The following is an 18,880-nucleotide window of genomic DNA, read 5'->3' as shown; positions in this document are numbered from 1 at the left end:
TTCAGAGCTGCAGGAGCCCCAGGGCGGGGTGCAGTGTGGGATGGGGGGGGCCAGGGCTCTGCCAAGTGGGCGGGGCGTTCCTGGCCCAGCACACTGGTTCCTGAGAGGCCACTGGCAACTCCACTCCAGGGCTGGGAGGAGAGCTCCAGGGGTACCCCTCTCCCCCCACCCCCTCACATCATGCAGGGGCCATCAGGAAGTGGCCAGTGGGAGGCAGTGCAGGCCAGTGATCTGGAAGTGGGGCTTGCAGATAAAAGAGGGACTGACTAGCTGGGAAGGGGCATATGAAACCACCCTAGTATTCAACGCCTTGGGACACAAGATGGATTTTCCGGAACAGACTTTGGGAGCCATGCCTTTGTACACATAGGCACCTCTAGGCAGCAGATCTGGCCATGTGGCTGCCAAAGGGAGGGTGTGGCATTGTTGGAAGTTCATCAGAGAAATTAGTCTGGAAGTGGCTCCCCCCCAAGAGCTCCTGTTGCCAGGGCTTCCTGGCTGGGCAGGGATGGAATAAAAGGCCCAGGCTGTGGTCTCTGAATGAACTGGGTTTGTGGGGCTCCCCACCTCTGGGGGTCTATTGGCTCACTCCTTCCTGTTTCAGAGCTCTCCTCCGTGGAGCTGCATGGGTTGGGTTTGAAGTCAGTCTTTCTGGGTGGTTGCTGGCTTTAGGACTCCCTCCTGGGAGCATTTCCTACCACCCAACCTGTTCAGGCCTCTCCTGGGGACTTAGCAGACAGTGGGAGAAACAGCTTTTTCCCTCCTGCATCTCTGCTCTTGGATGCCTCCCCAATAAGTAACTGCAGCTCGAGCCTTGTTAGAATGCAGGAGTCCCACTTGCAGAAGGGGAAACCAAGCGTCACTTCCAAGCGTCACTTTCATCTGTCAATTTGTCCCTCTTTGTGGCGTTGAATATTTTCTGTGGGCCAGTCTCATTGGCTGGTTGGCTGGGTGGGCTGGTGTCACAAGCCCCCCACCCGGCCCAGGAGATCCAAGGTGACTATGGAATTGCCTGAGCCACCTCTCAGTCCCTTCTTCCTGCTCATCTTTGCAGCCTTGGATGTGTTGGCCATAGCCTTCTGAAAGTCCCCTTCCTGGGACCCTGGACCTGGGCCCCCTCCCTCCTGACCCCTTCTGTCTTTGGCTCCTCTCCCTGGGCAGCCCGCTCCACTTCCACAGTGTTCACTATCACCTCCACAAATTTACTTTTTTATTCCTGACTGCAGTCCCGAGAGCCAGCTCTGTGATTCCACCTGCTGGCCAGCCCTGCCAGTGGCTGGGACATTAAACTTGCTTAGCTGTTACAAAACTGACCTTCTCTGCTGTCCATTCCTCTCCCTACACGTGTGGCTGTCAGCACTGGCATCTGTTGACCCGCCTCTCCCAGGAGTCTAGATTCCTTTCCGTTCCTGGCTTAAATATAGTGGAGTGATTGGGAGTGCAAGGCCTCAAGTTGGAGAACCTGGGTTCAAATCTTGGCTCTGAGTGACCTTGGGCAATTTACTTTAATCTCTCTGGGTCTCAGTTCCCTATCTGTAAGGTGGAAATAATAGAACCGACTCCATGGCCTTGAGACTGATGGAGAGAATGTACATAAGCACTGATGTAAAGCCTGGCCCATCAGAGGCCTCAAAAACTTTGGTCATTGTTGTTAGGAAAGCTAGCAACTTTCCTAATTGGAACTCGTGTCCTATTTCCCCCTCCAATCTGTCCTGCATCCAGTGCACAGACTGGTCTCTCTTCCTTATGGAGGAACTTTCATTGGCTCCCTTTTGCTCATCAAGCTGGCATTCACTTTGTGCAATTTAGCCTTGTCCACCACAGCTCTTTGTGCTCTGATTTGCTCCTGGCTGTGTGTATGTAAAGCGTGCATGCGTGTACACACACACATACACACACACACAGGCTGTCAAGGTGTATTTAGGAAGAGGCTGTGGGTTCAGTGACCACTTGGCCAAGGCTGAAGGACCTCCTTAGGCTTTGCTGCTGAGGAAACGAAGGGGCTGTCCAGGCCAGGCCTCCTGTTTGTCTGGAGGGGAAAGAAAACACCCTGTCCAAACAGAGGCATCCTGGGAGGTGGCTGCTGGATGGCTGTGCTGACAGATGTCAGGATTCTAAGGTAGGGTCACCCCTGTTGGAGGACCAGTCAGAAAGGCTTCTGACCGCCCCTGTGGGCGGCTGGGATCACCATCCCCCATCCTGTGCTCCTCCTCCTCCCAGTGCTCATTCAAACCCCACCTACTAGATCCCTGAGCCTGACACTGAGTTAAGAGGCTGACTGGTGATTTCCTGACGGTCAAACTCAGGGGCAGGAGGGATGTCAGCGCCCCCTTGCCTTCTATAGGGGGAAAGGCGGGTATACAGAACGCTCACCCCTCCCTCTCCTGCAGGTGGGGGGCAGCCATAGTCCACCTGCAGTGTGGAGAGGGGCTCCTCCTGCTTAATCCCAATGCTTTTGGTAAACCAGAGCGTTCTAATGAGCCCCTCCCTTTACAAACGCTCCTCTTCCATCCTCCCCCACTTCCTTCCCCCAGATGTGACAGCCTCAACTCCTGGTTACTCCCTTCCCAGCGCGGCCAGCAGCTCTGCGGGTTGGGTGGTTTCCAGCCGAGTCTGGAGACAGCCCAAGTGTGTAGCACCTCCTCCCTTTGGGCCCAGCCCGAGGGAGGGAAAGGGGCGTGTGTTCCTTTAAGGGGCTGGCCCGGCGGGAGCGCGGGGATTTGTTCGCCGCCGCTTCCTTTCTGGCCATTCAAGATCCCCAAATCCGCCTGCTTCCTCGGACCCGGTCAGCCCGCAGCCTGGAGCGCTCGAGCCGTCGAGGAGCTGCCTGGGGACGGTACGTGTCTCAGAGGTGGCCGGGCTCCTGGGGCCCCCTGTGGGCCGGTTCCTCCTTTCCCGCTTTGGGTCTCCTGCAGGCCCCACGCCTCCCGGGGCAGGGTTGGGGAACCGGCCGGAGGAGTGAGCTGGGCACCGTGAGGCCGGAGAGGAGCTGGGTTGTGATCGCCAGAGCCGGTGGGGGGGGGGGGCTCCCCCGGCGCCAGTGGGTTGAGAGCAGCGCGGGGCGCGGGCTGACTTGCGTGGGACCCTTGTGCATAGACCCTTGTTCGCGAGGAGGCAAATGCCGAGGGAAACCAGTGGCCTCCGAGACCACTACCCGGGTCCCCTCTTTCCCACCGGGAGCCACCGGGTCCCTTCCCGTCTCATCCTGCCGCCGTCCTGCAGCCTCCAGCACAGCGCAACGCCCGCCAGGCTCTGCCCCGGGGCATCTGTCCGATGCTTCCGGGGTCCGCGGGAACCCTGGCAGGGGCTGGGGACAACTCTTGAGGCAGCGGGCAGGCGGACCTGCGCCTCTCGGCCTCTGCCGGCCTGCTCTGGCCATCCCAGGGCAAACGCAATGGCTGCCCGTCGGTTTCAGGTCCGGGTTCACTGGGGTTTCTGTCTTAGGGACGGCAGAGGGGCAGGGAGGGCGGAGGGTAGAGCCCTGGGTGGGAGATGGGATCGCTCAGGGAGGAATTTAGGGCTTTTGAGCAGCCAGGAAGGAAACAGCTCCGGGCACTTGGTCCCAGCTCTGTCACCAGCTCGCTGGGTGGTCTCCAGCAGCCTGTGACCCGGTCTGGGCCTTGGCGTCCAGCGCTGACCTCCGGAGTTCCTTTGGTCTCTGCAGCGGGGGGAGGTGATTGAGAGGCGCCCTGGCCCCTTTCCCGCGGCCTTGCATGGGCCAGTGGGCTGGGAATGCTGGTAGGAAACACCTCCAGCTTCCACTTTCCGGGAACCGCAGGTTTCAAAGGCCCGTGTAAGCCTTGCCCAAACAGGGGGCACCGAAGTCAAATTCCTCTCGGGGAGCCGGGTCAGCTGGAGACCTGGGCGGCAATGCTGCCCTCTGCTGGTGTTTGGGAGACCTGTACTCCCCAGTTGTGTAGTCGGGGTGGTCCCGTGGAGCTCCGTCTTCCTTCCAAGTCAGGGCTCAGCTTATTCTGGTGTGTGGAGGGGTCCCAAGGCAAGTGGTGCTAGGAAAAGCAAGGGATGGGCCGTCAGGAGACCTGAATTTTCTCTAACCTGTTTTCCGAAGATAAAGCCTTGGGTCTTCACCTCCCTTGGCCTCAGTTTCCCCAACAGTGGCTGCTTCTCTTCTAGACAGTGAGACAGAACAATCTACTGAAATCTTGTGAGACTCACTTTGTAAACTGTTAACAGTAGTAATCATAGCTAATATTTTTTGAGTACTTGCCCCCTCCAGGCAGTTTTCAAAGTGCTCAGTAGCCATTCTCTTCCTTAATCTTCACAAAAAGCTTTTCTGGTTGGTATTATTGTTGACTGCCACTTTACAGATGAGAAAACTGAGGCTCCGGGACTTTCCCAGCGACAGACTGTTAGTAAGTGGGTGGAACCAGAACTGATTCCAGGTGGCCAATCTGATTCTAGAGCCTGAAGCCTGTCACTATGTCTTCCGCCAATATGTATTAGCTACTGTTTGTTGAGCACCTGCTGTGTGTCAGGGGCTGAACAAAATTTATCTTTATAATTCTCACCACAGACCCATAGGGAGGTGCTACTATTATTATTTTTTACAGGGGAGGAAGTGGAGGCCCAGAGAGGTTGAGTAACTTGCCCAAGGTCACACAGCAGGATGCAGGTGTGTCCAGCCCTAATGCTGGGCCCAGACCTGTGTGCCCAAGTCTGGGTACCCCAAATCAGCTGGAGCCACTCACTGCCAAGGTGACTGGGCTGGACTTGAACATGGGCCTTCCAGCTGGTGACATCTCTGTGGTGGTCCTGAGGGGCTGATAGCCAGGGTAGCCAGCCTCAGGGAGCAGAGGCCGTCCATTGCTCCCCTTAGTGGTTGTGGTTGGGGATTAGCCCGGGGCAGGGCAGCAACTAGGCAGCAATTGCCACCCCTGATTCACACCCAGGACTCTGTTCTGTGTTTTAGCCTTGACATTCAGGGTGGTCCTTGTCCTCAGCCCCTGAGCCTGTTAGTATTCTGTTAGTATTCTCTGGAGACAAGGAAACTTCTGTTCAGATGAGTCAGATGACTTGCCCAGGGTCACTCCTCTTAAGGAGGGTTGTAGCTCCTGGACACAGGCTGATCTTTTCTTCAGACTCATTTTGTTTTTCCTGGCATCCCCCCACCTATTCTAAGGTTGCTTGACTGCTGGGTTGACATCCCAGAGGGATGTTAACCAGATCACACCTCTCCGTTTGCAGCTGTGTTAATAAGCCAGGGAGTAAACCAAGGTGGGTGCTCAGACTGGAGAAGTAATGGAGAGAACTAGGGCTGTTTGTAGCTGGAAAGGAAGAACCAGGATGAGGACATGCACTTGACTGAGGTACGAAGATAGCCAGAATGATCCTTTTAGAATGTAAATCAGATTCATGACACTCCTCTGTGGAAAACTCTTCCATAACTTCCCTTCAGGGCTACAGCCTGGGACCTGTGACTGCTACTTGGACCTCATTTCCTGCCACCCTCCCTTTCTCTATCTCTGGGCGCCAGCCTTACTGGCCTTCAAGCTGTTCCTGCCGTAGGCTTTTGCCCTTGCTGTTCCCTCTTCTTGCAAAGCTTTTCCCTGGGATTTTCAAAGCTCATGCCTTCACTGCCCATCCCCTTCTCAGGGAGGCCTTCCTGACCCATCCTGTTGACAGGACCCCCCCACCCCCTGCTTTATCCTCTTCTATCATGTGCCACATGTTCATTCACATCACATTATCCCACATCGTGTTTATTGTCCGTCTCCCTCACTAGAGTGTAAACCCCACAAGGACCCCTGGTTTGTAATCCCAGTGCCTAGAACCATGCCTGGCACATGGTAAATGCATGATAAATATCTGTTGAGTGAATGCGGTCAAGTCCCAGCTCCTTCATCTATTACCTGGGTAACCTTGGCCAAGCAACCTAGCATTTCTGAACCTCAGTTTCCTGGTCTGTACAATGGGGATAATAATTCTGACATTGTGAGGCCTATAAGCAATGATGTTCATGAAAGTGTGTTGACAAGTAGAAGGCAGCCCTTATGACAGATTGTTATGGAGATTGGCTAAAAAGAGTTCAACAGAGTCCTGCCTCTACCACCTCCAGGCCGTTTCACCTTTAGACAGTTGCTTCATGCCTCGGTGTCTCTGTTCACTTGTGGATTAATTGGGGAGAATGAAATTCTCCTTGCTGATCAGGGTGGGGGTGGGGAACTCTTGGGAGGATCAAGGGAGCTGTTGGATATGGAAGCCCTTTAAAAGCCAGGGAGAAATTGTGGTGCCCAGGCTCAAGGTTGTGAGTGTGTGCCAAGGTCTCTGAGGCTGGGAAAGGGTGCCTCGGAGACTTAAGCTCTGCGGTTCTGGAGGGCAGAACTCTGGTTCTGGAGACACCAGAAGGTGCAACGGTCTGTTCTGCCTCAGCACGTGTTTCTGAACTGTGAATTACCTCATCCATGGTTGGTAAGAACCCTGGGGGAACAACGTCAGTAAAACATGGAATCGCATTGGTCTGGTGGTGATTTTTTTCCAGCTCGCTAATGTATTGGAGTGACTGAAACAAGAGTTCTCATAATTACAGACCAACCTTAGCAATGTATTAATTCCTTATGATAAATGCTGCCAGTCCTGTAGAAAGTGCCTTTCTTTAATACAGATGTCCCTCGCTATCCAAATGTTTGCTATTCACTGTCCAACACAGGAATAGCTTTTTATTCAAAATAGATTTGAATAACACAGCATCCCTCCCTATCTGGATCCCCCAAATTCTCAATATCCAAACTCCTGCCATCCCAACTCAAGGATGCAATAGATTTGGTGACGGAGGAATGCCTGTAGAGCTGGTTTAGCTGCTTAGCAGAACTTAGCGTAAAGTTTTCTGATAAAAGTTGGAACCAGCTGAAGAAGTTACAAAGACATTTCCTCTGTGTTAAAACGAAACGAAACAAAACAAAACAAAACATTGAAGAAGGTGACTTCACCCTGTGTCAGATTTTTAATTTTGGTAAATCCATTGGAATTTACCAAAATTGGAATCCAATGCCCCCAAGGACCTGCATGTTGAAGGAAGAAGCACTTGCCCCAGTGGTGGGTGAAGTCTGCAGAGGACTGATTGATGGGACGTGGGTGCCAGTGTCAGTGGAGTGTTAACGATGCTGGTTTTTTTTTTTTTTTTTATTTTAGGATTGCTATTGTTTTTGTTAGTGCTCTGGTTATAAAGTTGCATACGTTTTGAGTAGTCTGCCCCAAACTTATTTTTCCCCTAACCTTGTTATTTTTTAATGCATGATTTTACAAAAATACATATTTTTTTTTCCCAGGCAGACAAAGATCACTTTGTGGCAGAAATGCCTGCATTTGCTCCTCCTGGGGAAGCTGTTTCTCACTGGGGAGCATCTGTACTAGATGAGGTGCTGGAAAGAGGCTGGAAACGTTGCAGGTGGAGGCTGGGGAGCCCCTCTGCTCCAGGAGGCCCTGGGTGCCCAGGGACAGGGCGGACCCTGGGACATCCAGCCTCTCCATCCTCATTCCACTTTTCTCTGCATTCTAAACATGGAAACCCAAGGGAGGGAAAGGGAACTAACTCCTACGAGGACCTGCTCTGTGCCAGGCACTGGACTATGTGCTTTATACACATCACTTTCCCTAGTTTGATATTGTGGTTCCAGGCTTTGGAGCTGGAGTGCGTTCAAATCCTGGCTTTGCTGTTTCCTAGCTGGATGACCTTGGGCAGATTATTTAATCTTTCTGTGCCTTGATTTTCCCATCTGTAAAATGGTGATACCAATAGGTCCCACCTCTAGAGGTTGTGGTGAGAATTAAGTGGGATAGTAAGTGCTCATTAAAGTCAGCTGTTAATATCTTTATGCTGATCATAGCAATCCTGTGGAGTTATTTCTTAGGCCAAGTGTGGCTAAGCTACGTTCATGAAGAGACTCAAATGTGGTGGCTTAAATACAATAGGACTTTTTTTTCCTCTCATGACACAGTGTAGGTGGGGGAGGTCCAGGGCTGGTGGGGTGGCTCTGTCATTAAGCCTGTGGTTTCTTTTCCATCTCTGAGTCTAAGGTGGCTACTCTGGCTGCCAACAGGTTGGGGGAAAGAATACCAAGGAAAGGTATCCCAGATTGTTTTCAGTGTAAGACCTGCATGTGGCATGTATTATTTTTGCTCACTCCCATTGGCCAGCACTGAGTCACATGACCTCTCCTAGCTGCAAGGGAGGCTGGAAATACAGCCTTCAGCTGACTGGTCACACACTTATGTAGAACTCTCTCACTATGGGAGAAAAGTAGAACATATTAGTGAAAAATATACCATGGTGAGTTTTATGATCTCCATTTCACAAATGAGGAATCCTGCCTAGAACGACACAGCTATTAAGTAGTGGAGATGGGACTTGAACCCAGAGCTTCCTGCTCCAAACTTCTTTTTTTTTTTCACATTTCCAAATTCTTTTCTTTTTTAATTAACTGCACAGCATACATATAACAGAAAAATGCATTATCAGGGGTCCAAACTTCTGTATTAGGTTGTTTGTGCTTAGGCTGCACAGATCCAAGTCACCAAGAGGCTTTGTGGGTGTCACCTGGGGATTCCTCTTGGATGAGAAGCAAGGCTCACGGTGTCCTCCTGTTGTGCAAGGCACAGAGGGCAAGTCTGGGCCTTGGGCTCTCTGCAAAGAGGCCTAAGGGAACAGTGGATTCTACCCCTCAACTTCCTTCACATCCATTCCTTCCTCCCCAGCAAGAGCTCCTAACTGTTCTGGAAACAAGAATGTTTCCTCCACAATCCCACCACCCTTACAGGCCAATGCATTTCTTTTCTTTTTCCTCCCTCCCTTCCTCTCCCTTTCTCTCCTTTTGCTGCTCCCTCCCCTTCTGGTTCCCATTCACAGGCATTCTTAGGGCCACACACTTACAATCATAGCAGAGTGGCAAGTCTATGTTCTGCCTTGTCTATTCTAAACGATACCCTAAGCACTTTCCACGTTGCTGCATGATAATCATAGTCATACTTCCAAATGCCTGCTGTCAACTCTGGTCTTGCTGCCCTACTTTCCACTCAGCCCCCAGAGGGATATTTCTAAGATATAGGTGTGATCCTGTGGCTCCCCTGCTTAAAGCCATTACTGGCACCCTAGGGCTTTTGGGACAAAGGACAGGCTGCTGGGTCTGACACACAGGGGCATCTAGACTCTAGTCCTGCCGACCCCTCTCCCCTCCTTTCCCCTATATCAGCCAGGGCCTTGGCAGGAAGCAGAATTCACCCTAGATGTTTCCAATAAAGAGATTCTAATGATGCGATGACATTTAGAGAGGAGGGTAAAGGCAACAAACTAGGGAGCTGGGGTGCAGAGACAAGCAATGGCAGTCGGTGCCCCCCTGGCCTCGAGGGGAAAGGGGAGGAAAGAGTGTTACAGAGCCATGAGAGCGGTGTTGGGGAGAGGAGCCGCCCGGCGGAGTTGTGATCTTGACGGGACACAGGTACTGCAGATACACAACCTCTCTCCCCTCCTGCCCATCTCCTGTGTGTACCTCCTGTTGGCTGAATCTAGCTGGAAGCCAGAGGGCCTGGGGGCCTGGGAGAAGTGATCAGTGCAGGGCAGAAAAGAGCAGAGATGGACCAGGGAGTGGGGGGGTCACAAATGGACAACTGGCAGCACACCCCAGCCCTCCACGTGCTCTCTGGCCTCTGCACCTTTGCACTTGCTGCGCGCCCCCTGCTGGGCAAACCCTGCTGTCCTTTTCCACCTGGCTACCTCCTGTGTCTTCAGTCTAGTTTTCTGTACCTTATCTTTGTACTCACCACACGATATCTCCTGCCTATGACTCTGCCCCTTCCCTGGACTGAGCTCCTCCAAGGTATGACCCGGCCTTTTAATCGTTGAGAGTACTCAGTAAATGGCAATGAGCAGGGCAGGGATGGGAGGAGGTGAGTGAGGCATTAGCTTCATGTGCAAATTTAAGGGAGGGGAGTGTGTGTGCAAGAAAACTCAATAATCAAGATATAATATTTTGGGACTTCCCTGGTGGTGCAGTGGTTAAGAATCCGCCTGCCAATGCAGGGGACACGAGTTCGAGCCCTGGTCTGGGAAGATCCCACGTGCCGCAGAGCAACTCAGTCCGTGCGCCACAACTACTGAGCCTGCGCTCTAGAGCCCACGAGTCACAACTACTGAAGCCTGCGCGCCTAGAGCCTGTGCTCCACAACAAGAGAAGCCACCGCAATGAGAAGCCTGCACATCGCAACGAAGAGTAGCCCCTGCTCGCCACAACTAGAGAAAGCCTGTGCGCAGCAACAAAGGCCCAACGCAGCCAAAAATAAAATAAAATTTAAAAAGATATAATATTTTGATGCAATACAAAAAAATAGAATCAACAAACTACAGCCCATGGGCCAGCTGCCTATTTTATTTGCATGTCCACTGAACCTGGAATAGCCCCCCAGAAGTATTCTAGCATGGTATTAAATTTTTTTTTTTTTTTTTACCTTGACCCAGGATAAGAAATAATTTCACACTGTGACCCACCCCACCTCATCCCCACAGATGTTTCTGGACTGAAACAAAAACTCTGCAGTGCAGGACTCATCTTCGCTAACCGTGAATGCAACCTGATGTTTTCTAGTCTAGTCTAGTCTCTTGGATGTCTTTAAAAAATGCTGCTCACAGCTTTTCCAGTTCAATCCCGGTGTTTGAAAAATGGTGATACTGTCATCTCATCCTGCTTAATTTTCTCCATGGTCTTTTTGCTGCCTCCTAACTCCTGTTTAGGACTTGTTGGCTTGCTTGTTGCCCATCTTGCCTGCACGGTGCAGTCCCCTGAGAGCAGGGACCTTGTCTAGCTCATCACCACTGTCTCCTTGGCCTCGAGAACGGTGCCTGGCACACACAAGATGCTCTACAATTTCCTGTCGATCGAGTGAATGAGTGGGTGCTGGAACCCAGGGGTCCCCGACACCCCCCACCCCGCCTCAGGGCTTCTCTCACTGGCTTGTTTTTCTCCTCTTCCCAGTTTGCCCCAGCCCCCAGCCTTCCCCGGGACGCCTGGGTGCTGCCGCGTGCATGACGTCATGGACCTGCCGCTCCTGGTCCTGCTGCTTCCGCTGTGCTGCGTCTCGGGCCTGCCCTTCTACAACGGCTTCTACTACTCCAATAGTCCCAACGGCTGGAACGTGGGCAAGGGCCACGGCGAAGGTGGGTGGCCTCCTGGGTCGACTTCTGGCTCGGCCAGGTGACGAAGACCTCTCCTGGCCCCTGCTGTGATGTGCAGGTTCCAGGTTGGGACAGGGGCGAGGGTATGAAGCCAGCAGCCCCTCCCCCAGCTGTGCAGTGGTCCAGCCTCGTTTCTAAGATGAGCAGAAGAGGGGGTTCTGTTACTCCGTGTTTGCTGGCCCCTCAGATGTGGAGCCAAGTGCGCTGTATGTAGGACAATCATTTTTGCTTTTTATACTTTCCCCAAAGTCCTGCCGGATTTTCCAAGATTCTGCTTAAACATGACCTCCCCAGGTCTCCCCAGTGGAAAGGGGGTTTGGGATTAGGGAGATGTGAGTCTGAATCTCAGTTTTGCCACTTACTGGCTACGTGGCTTTGGGCAGGTGACTTTTTATCAGTGGTTTTACACACCTACTATGTGTCAGGCATGCTTCTAGGTGCCTTACATACGTTACCTCGTATGATCCTCACAGGAACCCTGGCATAGGCGAGGCCTTGTTAGGTGTAGCTGTTTTTCAGCATGCGCTCCTCTGCAGGGAGCCTCCCTGTCTCCTGCTTACCCCCGAGGCTATACCCCCTGCCCCCACCCTGTGTACCTCTCGAGTCCAGACCCAAGGTCATGAGACCATGAGGCCCCTATAGAGGGGCTCACGTTAGAGATGGGCCAGCCTTAGCCCATAAACCTGGTTCTTGTGGTGCATGGGAGGCTCTGTGTTTGTTTGTCCCCCTGAGCCCTGACTATAATCTCTAGAAGTCCTGGCCTCATCTCACCTGTGTTTCCAGGTGTTTGGGAAGAGTCGTGGTGGACAGTGGACAGAGAGTGAAGGGCAGGCTGTGGTCTCCTGTGGCCAGTGTGTTAGGGAAGGAGACTCAGGGGGATTAGAGTCCCAGCCACCCACCCATCTGGGGGTGCTCTTGCTGCCTGCTACACCAGTTTGCTTCTTTTTTTTACAAAAAAATATTTTCTATGTTTATTTTATCTTTTTTTATTTTTGGTTGCATCGGGTCTTAGTTGTGGCACGTGGGATCTTCCTTGCAGTGCCCGGGCTTCTCTCTAGTTGCGGTGCTAGGGCTCCAGAGCATGTGGGCTCTGTAGCTGTGGTGCGCGGGCTTAGTTGCCCTGCGGCATGTGGGATCTTAGTTCCCCAACCAGGGATCGAACCGGTGTCCCCGGCATTGGAAGGCGGATTCTTTACCGCTGGACCACCAGGGAAGTCCTCCAGTTTGCTTCTTATACCGAACAAACCTAGTGGCTTAAGACAACAGCCATGTATTTTGCTCATGATTCCATTTTGGTCAGCGTTTTGGGCTGGGCTCCATCTCTTCAGTCTTGGCTGTGCTCACTTAATTGATCGTGCCTGAGGTTGGCAGGCAGATCAGCTGGGGGCTTGTTGGTCTAGGATGGCCTCGGCTGGGATGGCTTGTCTCTGCTCTTTGCATGTTCTCACCCAGCAGGTGAGACCAGCCTTGTTCTGATGGTGGTTGGCAAGGTTCCGGGAGAAAGAGTAGCCTCAGCAGGGCCTCCTGGAGCCTCGGCTCAGAGCAAGCACCACGGAACAGTCACTTCCACCACATTCATTTGGTCAAAGCAAGTGGCAGGGCCAGCAAGGATTCAAGGTGGCGGGGTGGGGTGGGGGGCATAGAGTCATCTCCTAATGGAAGGAGATGTAAAGTTGCGTTGCAGAGCGTGTGGATACAGGGAGGGGTGCAGCACTGCGGCCATTCTTGCAATCTAGAACTCCTGGGCCTGGCGGGAGCTGGGAGTGAGGGTGGGGTGGGCCTTTGCAGGGGTACAGACGTGCTGCAGCAGGTCCCCATCTGCACCCGCCTCTCCCCCCAGGCATCTTCAATGGAGTGAAGCTGGTGGTAGAGACGCCTGAGGAGATCCTGTTCTCCTACCGTGGGGCCAACGTGACCCTGCCCTGCCGCTACCACTACGAGCCGGCCCTGGTCTCTCCTCGGCCCGTACGCATCAAATGGTGGAAACTGTCGGAGAATGGGGCCCCGGAGCAGGACGTGCTGGTGGCGATTGGGCTGAGGCACCGCGCCTTCGGAGACTACCGAGGTCGGGTGCATCTGTGGCAGGAGAGGGAGCGTGAAGTGTCACTGGAGATCCGGGACCTGAGGCTGGAGGACTATGGGCGCTACCGCTGCGAGGTCATTGATGGGCTGGAGGATGAGAGTGGCCTGGTGGAGCTGGAGCTGCGGGGTGAGACCCCAGTGGGGGCTGGGTCCTGGGAGCTACAGGGAGAGGGCCCTGAGAAAGCATCCAAACCTCTGTGCTTTCGGCAGATAAACATTTAATCCTCAGAACAACCTCAGGAAGAAGCTGCTCTTATTCTAACCCCTATTGTACAGCTGAAAAAACTGAGGCACAGAGAGGTCAAGTCACTTACCTAAGGTCACACAGCTCATAAATGGCCGAGTAGAGGTTTGACCTCAGGCAGTCAGGCTCCAGAATCCACTACTCTCTACTCCCTCTTGCTCACATCCTGTTCAGAGAGAGGGGGACAAGAGCGGGGCACACAGCTGATGGAGATAGAGCTGAGATTCAAGCCGAGTTGGCAGGCAACACAAGCAAATGAGGCAGCCCAGGGTGAGTGATAGGGAGTGGTGGGGACTGGGGCACACTCCTGAGCCCTCATCCCATCTGAAAGGAGCCGCTCTATTCAGGCCCAGCTGATGATGCCACATCAGAAGCAGGCCTAGTGCAGCCAGATTTTCTGATTTGAAAAGAGAAGCTTATATTTTTATGTGAAATCTAACTGAAAAAAAAAGCAAACCAGTGCTGTGCAAGCCAGCCAAACTCTACACACTAGATCTTATGTATGGGTCCCTGTTGTGATCTCTGCATGACTCACACCTTCTCTGTCCCTAGGATGGGGCTGTGTGTCCTCATATATCTCCTACCTGTTAGGGAGGCAGCTGGGGGGTATGTAGAGAAGGGTGACCTGACTCAATGTCCTTCCCATCCCAGCTGTGGTACCCTAGGTCAGTGCTTCACCCCCAGAGCTGCAGTCCCCTCACATGTAAAATGAAGAACAAGGGTAGTTCCTCCTTTACCTCCTTCGAGGAGATGAGGATAGACGTGAGTCAAGGGCCTATCAATCAGTGCAGATCTTTGCCATCAGCAGCCGCATCCCCAGTCCACATGGCTTAGGTGGTGGCCCAGTGGTGGCCCATGATGTTGGGGATGGTGGGGGATGGGAGGGAGCCTGTGAGAGCCATTTGTCTGGGGACCACAGAAGCAGCCTAGAGAAACAGGGAGCCCTCACCGTGTTCCTGCGGCTGGAAGGGCTGGGAATTTGGGACGGAACCAGGCATGAAATAAGCCCCCTGCAAACACACATGGAGGTTGTGCGCTGATTGTCGAGGCCCAGGGGCCTCTCTGCCCCCTCAACCTGGCTCTGCCCAGGGGCCTGGCTTCCTGAACTAGGTGATATTGGGGGTTTGGGGCCCAGATATTCCCAGGCCCCTGGCCACAGGAAGGAGATTCTAAGGACTCCAGGCCCTGCTTCTAAACAATGCCAGTCCCAGGCACTAGGGACACCGCCTCTCCTTAAGGTTTCATCTGACTTGGTAGAGACTGGATCTAGGGTGTTTAAAAATTTTTTTATTATGGTAAAGTTTCAAACATGAATGGTGACTTTTGAGGGAGCCTATGGTACCTACAAGCCTCTGGCACCACAAAGGGAAGCCCCCTGCCCAGGACCTCCCTGACCTTGAGCCTCCCCTTTATTAAGACCTTTTACCATCCCTCCTCTTCCCCTGAATTCCATCTGTCCCACATGGAAACTTGTATTCTCCTAAGAAGCTTCTACATTAATGTTAGTGTTAATGTAGATGATGAGATCTCAGCTACCGACAGGGAGAGCCAGAGCCCAGCAGTGCACCGTCTCCTGTAGATGGCAGTACCTCCTCACTGGTGTCTTAGCTCAGGCTGCTGTAATAAAATACCGCAGTGTGGGCAACATAAACAACAGCAGCAATTCATTTCTTGCATTTCTGGAGGCTGGAAGTGCCAGATCAGAGTGCCAGCATGGTCAAGTGAGGGCCCTCTGCTAAATTGCAGACTTCTTGCTGTGTCCTCACACGGTGGAAGGGGCTGGGGGTGGGGGGTGGTCTCTGGAGTCTCTTTTAAAAGGGCACTAACCCCATTCATGAGGACTCCACCCTCCTGACCTAATCACCTCCCAAAGACCCCACCTCCTAATACCATCACATTGGGCGTTAGGATTTAAACATCTGAATTTGGGGGAACACATCGAGACCATAGCACTGGGGTTCTTGCAACAGCCCTGTGAATTAGGCCTTAGTCTCATTCTGTAGTTGGGGATATTCGTTAGCTGATTAATTCATTACCTTAACAAGCTAATAGTTTTCTGAGTACTGCTGTGTGCCAGTCTAGCTCTGGGAGGGAGGTGTAAAGCAGATATAGGCTCTGCCTCAGATTTGGATATTGGACAGGAGATGACAGGTTTACAGAGTTTTTCTGAAGGATTTTGTGTGTGTGTGTGTGTGTGTGTATGTGTGTGTGTGTGTTGAGGGGAGCATCTGTCCCAGTAGGTTTGGGTCTCCAATCAGCTGGGCCCGGCCCACCCATTCAAGCTGCTTTTTCCTCCCTCCCCAGGTGTGGTCTTCCCTTACCAACACCCCCAAGGGCGCTACCAGTTCAACTTCCACGAGGCCCAGTGGGCCTGCGAGGAACAGGACGCGGTGGTGGCCTCCTTTGAGCAGCTGTTCCGGGCCTGGGAGGAAGGCCTGGACTGGTGCAACGCGGGCTGGCTGCAGGACGCCTCTGTGCAGTACCCCATCACGCAGGCCCGACACCCCTGCGGTGGCCTGGGCCTGGCACCTGGCGTGCGCAGCTACGGCCCACGCCACCGCCGCCTGCACCGCTATGATGTGTTCTGCTTTGCTGCTGCCCTCAGGGGTGAGTGGAATGGCTGAGCACAGGCCTGCGGGTGGAAGGGCAGCGTCTGGGGAGCTTTTAGACCTCTCTGCCCACCCTGCTGGCACCTTCATCTGGAGGTCTGGAGCACCCGCACATGTTGAAGCCATGTCCAGCTGAGTTTTTTTTTTTTTTTTTAAGTTTCCTGGTGTTCATTAGGGATGCTCTTTATTTTATTTATTTATTTTGGCCATGCCTTGCAGCATGTGGGATCTTAGCTCCCCAACCAGGGATTGAACCCATGCCCCCTGCATTGGGAGTGCGGAGTCTTAACTACTGGACCACCAGGGAAGTCCCCCAGCTGAGTTTTGAGTGCTTTGCTGCTGTTGCTTCACACCAATCATTGGTTTAGTCATTCATCAAACATTTCCTGAGTGCCCACTATGTGCTGGGGCCAAGGCTAGGCACTGGTCATCATAGACAAATAAAACACAGTCTGTCCTCACAAAGGAGCTCATTTCATGGGAAGATAAATGAATAAAAACAAACTGGTTCTCACTTAGAAAAGTGCCTGGCACATAGTAGATGCTCAGTAAATGTCTGAGTGAATGAGAGACTCTGATTGGTCCAGCAGAGGTGGGGCACCAACCCAGGGTGTAATTAGGGAGGGCTAGGGTGGAGTACTGATATGACTGGAGGAACCCCAGCCCCATGGCAGATAGGATGGCACTCTTGGAGAGGGGATGAGGACTGGGAAGTTATCCCCCAACAGTATCCACTGCAGATGCCCACAGCCTGGCATTTCCCTAGGCTCATAGAGCTGTCAGGTCTTTGGGGGCTGGTTGGTGGGGTCTGGATGGGCTGGCATTGCTCCAGGCCCTGTTGTCTTCTCTGGCTGCCCACTCCACTGCCCAGCTCTCACGCCCCACATCCCACAGGGGAGGTGTACTACCTGGAGCACCCTGAGAAGCTGACACTGGCAGAGGCAAAGGAGGCCTGCCAGGAAGACGATGCCCAGATCGCCAAGGTGGGCCAGCTCTTTGCCGCCTGGAAGTTCCACGGCCTGGACCGTTGCGACGCTGGTTGGCTGGCAGATGGCAGTGCCCGCTACCCTGTGGCTCACGCACGTCACAACTGTGGGTCCCTGGAGCCTGGGGTCCGAAGCTTCGGTTTCCCAGACCCACATAGCCGCAAGTATGGCGTCTATTGCTACCGGCCGCGCTAGCGCCCGGGCTCCAGCTCTGTACTCACGCCTACCCCATCCCCTCACGGGCTGTATTTATTGAGTAGTTCATTTTCCCTTGCAGGTTGGGGCAATTTTCATTTTGTTTTTGTACTTTTCAACTTAAAATTTTTTTAAATACTATTTTTTTTGTAAATCCCACAGATCCCAAATCTTCCCTTTACTCAGGTAGACACCCCAAGGCTCTCCCCCCTCCACGAATCCTCCTGCCCCTCTCCAGGACATTTGAGGTTCATGGGCTCACAAGGGCTCTCTGCCATTGCTGAGTCCAGCCCCTTTCCCTGCCCCTGGGAGGCTGGCGCCCAGAGCTGGCAGTGGCACGAGATGCCAGGGCGTGGTGGCTGCAATCCTCCCTCCGCCTCAGCCTGAGGGAGGAGAGGGCATCCAGGGCGGCTCTGGAGCTGGGCTTCGGGCCTTGCAGCCTCCTGCCCTCTCGTGCTTCTTTGGCAAGCAGCTGGCCCTCATCAGCATGGCGGAGGAGCGAGGGCTGGAAGCGGGTCCCTGGCCTTCTGTGTGACATCCCAGGGAAGAGAGAGACTTTCCTCCACATTTTTTCCTTTTCTTAGCTCCAGAGAGTCCATATTTTGTTCTCATTTTTCCCTATTTGGGGAGCAGCCCTCAGGTGTGTGTACTTTTTTTGGACAATAAATGGTGCTGTGACCCCTTCCTCCACCCCGAGTCCCTGCTCTGGGTCTCACTCTTTATCTCATTTAGTCTTAGGGCCCAGCTCCCTGCCCAGTGGGAATGGGGGACAGTTCTGTCCCACACTTCAAAGGTCGACTGGGTCTGTCCACTGGAGTGGGTGGGAAACGCCAGGGGCTGCACCTTTGGGCTGCCTTGGTCTGGCCTTGCCTGCCCTGGGGACACCCTGCCTCGGGGGCTGGCCTAGCAGCTGGAGGCACTGGCTCGCTCTCCCACCATCCTACTCCCGGCTGTGAGTCTGTGCGGACACAGCACAAGAGTGGGAGGTACCTCTCGGGAGACCAGAGGAAGCTGTGCCCTGCAGAGGATCTTGGAGACCAGCCGTCTCTGTGCCTCACCCTCTGTCCCTCCACCCCCTCCATGTCAGCCTCAGGAAACCAGACCTTTTGCCTCTGCACAGGCACACCTCTGTCACCCACAATCAGTAATTCACTCTATGCTTCACGTAGCCCAGTGCTTCTCAAAGTGTGGCCAGCACCACCAGCTTCACCTGGGAACGTGTTCGAAATGCAAATTTCTGGACCCCACCCCTGACCTGCTGAGTCAGAAACTCTGGAGTGGGACCCAGCACAAGCCCTCTCGATGCTGATGCAGGCTCAAGGTTGAAAACCACTGACACAGTCGTGTTCCCAGTGAATCAGTTAATTAATCAATAAATTGCATGATTATTGCGTTCCTACTATGTGACCATTGCTGCATCCTCTGCTTTTGTCCACTGATCCTTTCCAGAGCTGTAGGTAACCTGGGTACACAAAAATATTCACCAACAAATACTCAGCCACACACGTACACACCCAAGGAGACACTAGCAGACTCACACTGGCACACACTAACCAACACCCAGACACCTTCATAAACACAG

The 18,880-nt window shown here is 53.2% G+C and overlaps 1 protein-coding gene across 2 annotated transcripts; it reads left to right on the top strand.

The window, feature by feature from the left end:
* Positions 1–2,072: 2,072 nt before the first annotated feature.
* On the top strand, positions 2,073–18,705 carry HAPLN3 (hyaluronan and proteoglycan link protein 3). 2 transcript variants are annotated; one of them, XM_082384304.1, is made up of 5 exons: positions 2,073–2,119; positions 2,535–2,836; positions 13,023–13,391; positions 15,813–16,115; positions 17,012–18,705. In XM_082384304.1, exons 1-5 carry the CDS (start codon positions 2,088–2,090, stop codon positions 17,296–17,298), a joined length of 1,293 nt encoding a protein of 430 aa, XP_082240430.1. In that variant the 5' UTR covers positions 2,073–2,087; the 3' UTR covers positions 17,299–18,705. The 2 variants fall into 2 exon arrangements, with proteins under 2 accessions (XP_082240430.1, XP_082240431.1); XM_082384305.1 differs by lacking the exon at positions 2,073–2,119 and adding an exon at positions 10,983–11,164 and having other exon boundaries at positions 2,705–2,836.
* Positions 18,706–18,880: the final 175 nt, after the last annotated feature.

This window comes from Balaenoptera borealis (assembly GCF_965194805.1).
Source record: "Balaenoptera borealis genome assembly, chromosome: 3".
NCBI lineage: Eukaryota > Metazoa > Chordata > Mammalia > Artiodactyla > Balaenopteridae > Balaenoptera > Balaenoptera borealis.
Note: the sequence above shows the minus strand (reverse complement) of the source record. Positions and strands in the feature narration are given on the sequence as shown.

What these genes read in the sequence shown, in the direction of transcription:
- HAPLN3 (XM_082384304.1), top strand. Translation starts at nt 2,088, where the DNA reads ATGGCTGTGCTGACAGATGTCAGGATTCTAAG. An exon ending in ACAGATGTCAGGATTCTAAG is followed by an intron (nt 2,120 to 2,534) that starts GTAGGGTCACCC and finishes TCCTTCCCCCAG; the next exon opens with ATGTGACAGCCTCAACTCCT. An exon ending in GGTGGAGCTGGAGCTGCGGG is followed by an intron (nt 13,392 to 15,812) that starts GTGAGACCCCAG and finishes CTCCCTCCCCAG; the next exon opens with GTGTGGTCTTCCCTTACCAA.